Below are 2,269 nucleotides of genomic sequence, written 5' to 3'. Positions count from 1 at the left end.
GCACTTTCATTGTACATCATATTACTTTATTTATAAAAGATTCTCACTTAAAATAACAGAATAAACAGACCTTTTTCACAGTGCTCTGTAAGGTCCTTTTCAGAATCTTTGTGACCTTTTGGACRATAAGGAGAGTTAAATATTTGGACAATTAGGATAGTTAAATATTCCCACTGTTATTTACACTGTAGTACGATAGTATTATATCTCCAACGTTTTCCTCATATACTTGTTCCATGTCTGAATCCTCATATACATGTTAGTGCATTTGGAGTCATAGCAGACAAGTTGTTGAAAGATTACCTTGGACCTTCAGGACAGTCGCATTGGTGAAGAAGATGTATTTATCAAACATTCCACAGMAGTAMASACCAGAATCAGCTACATCCACCTCTGTGATTWTGAKGAARAWTATTCTATGTCTGATKARCATTTCCATATGGCTGGGCTGAAAAACTGTGCGATGCTGGACAGTTGGCTCAGAGCTGTGCATAGACGCGATGCATAGGGGCTCTGAGCCGTTGACTTGCTTGAACCAGCCAACGTGTCCTGGAGCTCCAGTGACATYMGTGCACTGCAAATTGACATTATCTCCAGGATGGTCCAACACTGAGGGAGGAGGAGAGGCAGACACAACAGGGGTCAGACCTGAAAGAGAGAAGAWAAAGGTTTAGAAACAATTCCAAACATAGAACTTTCTGTTCACTTATGCACTACTATACCTAAACCTAGTCTCAACTAYRAATCACATAATCGTAATGACTTAGATAACTTACACATAGAGGACAACAGCTGATACAAATATGTGTRCCATTCTGTRTTTAGAGCTACACTGCCAGACTGTGAAGGAAGGASTCCATCTTTAGATGAAAGTAATKTGKGATTAGGGGCGGGACATGGTGTGAGAGCCACAGCTGCATACAATGACAACAGATACTTTTTTCTCATCACCAACCACTGATTTTCCACTCTTACATTTGGTTTGAGAGAGCGAAGGATACAATATTTTAGTTSTAGGCTGTAGKTTATCATCATAGACGTTCCCAGAATTGTACCATTTTAAGTTGCTCAAACATAGTGTATATTGTTCATTTTAAAGTAATGATTTAAATAAAGGGGCTGGATGACAGCTAGTAAATATTCAAAATCTGTTTTCACAGTGATGACACCCAGAACGGTTGAGTTGAATAATTTTGTTTGGCGGGAGGACCCCCTGGTATGTGTAACTTTTGGCTGGAGTTGGTGGTCATTGGCCAATAGGGGGCACTCTTCTGACTGCACCAAGTAGATCAGTGAACTGAGGAACTCTTGCGGTTGGTARGAGCATTGGCTTGTAGTCCACCAAATGTATACCTTAAAAGGGATTGTCCTTTGAAAATGAAGGCCAGGCTTTAGCTTAACTTCGTTTTTAAGACAACAGTATTTGTCCTCGTTTGAAATTGAAGGCCAGGCATTAGCTAAACTTCATTCTTCATCCAAAAAAAGTGACATTCTGAGCTTCGCTGCATTACATTTGAAAGCATTGATCATAGARGACAAACACAATAGTGTCAGCCCAACAGGACACTCAGCTCTAACCATCCGGTCTCTTTTAATCTGGGTTAGGTGAAGCCACCACAGGGGCACTTAGCCTCCCACTGGGGAAACTAGAAAATTCTGCTGAAATGCTAAATGACATACCGCAGACTATACAATGCATCTCAGAAACTAAATAGCCTCATTTGAGAAGTCTTGTTCTACAGGGGTAGACTTTTCCACAGAAGACACAGGTTTTGAAGAGGATGACAGCTATTAAGATGTTCGCACCACTGTGCAAATTTCTTCTTCTTGGACAGATCGGTAAGTTTGATTTACTTTATTATGATGGTATGTTCAATAGAACAACATTTCCAAAAAAAACTCCAACATGTTTCAGCATACCCTTCATCAGGGAGTACAATGGTCCAATTTATTCAATTAACATTCACAGACACTTTGAGGCAACCTAATCTTGCAAATCAAGTCAAATGTTATTGGTCGCATACACATATTTAGCAGATATTATTGCGGGTGTAGCGAAATGCTTGTGTTCCTAGTTCCAACAGCGCAGTAGTGTCTAACAATACACAACAAATGTATGGACAATAACATAACATTTGACTTGATTTGCAAGATTAGGTTGCCTCAAAGTGTCTGTGAATGTTAATTGAATAAATTGGACCATTGTACTCCCTGATGAAGGGTATGCTGAAACATGTTGGAGTTTTTTTTGGAATTGATTGTTTATTGG

At 39.3% G+C, this 2,269-nt stretch overlaps 1 protein-coding gene across 1 annotated transcript in view; it reads left to right on the top strand.

Annotated features, from left to right (window-relative positions):
• Positions 1-1,615: 1,615 nt before the first annotated feature.
• LOC111953595 (uncharacterized) overlaps positions 1,616-2,269 on the top strand; it is a 13,371-nt gene continuing 12,717 nt past the window's right edge. Inside the window, exon 1 of the mRNA XM_023972976.2 lies at positions 1,616-1,839. Coding sequence (XP_023828744.1) covers positions 1,782-1,839 — 58 coding nt within the window. The 5' untranslated portion in view covers positions 1,616-1,781. The remainder of the gene's footprint in view (positions 1,840-2,269) is intronic.

This window comes from Salvelinus sp. IW2-2015, linkage group LG3 (genome assembly GCF_002910315.2).
Source record: "Salvelinus sp. IW2-2015 linkage group LG3, ASM291031v2, whole genome shotgun sequence".
NCBI classification, from domain to species: Eukaryota; Metazoa; Chordata; class Actinopteri; order Salmoniformes; family Salmonidae; genus Salvelinus; species Salvelinus sp. IW2-2015.
This window is presented reverse-complemented; position numbering and strand designations above follow the sequence as displayed.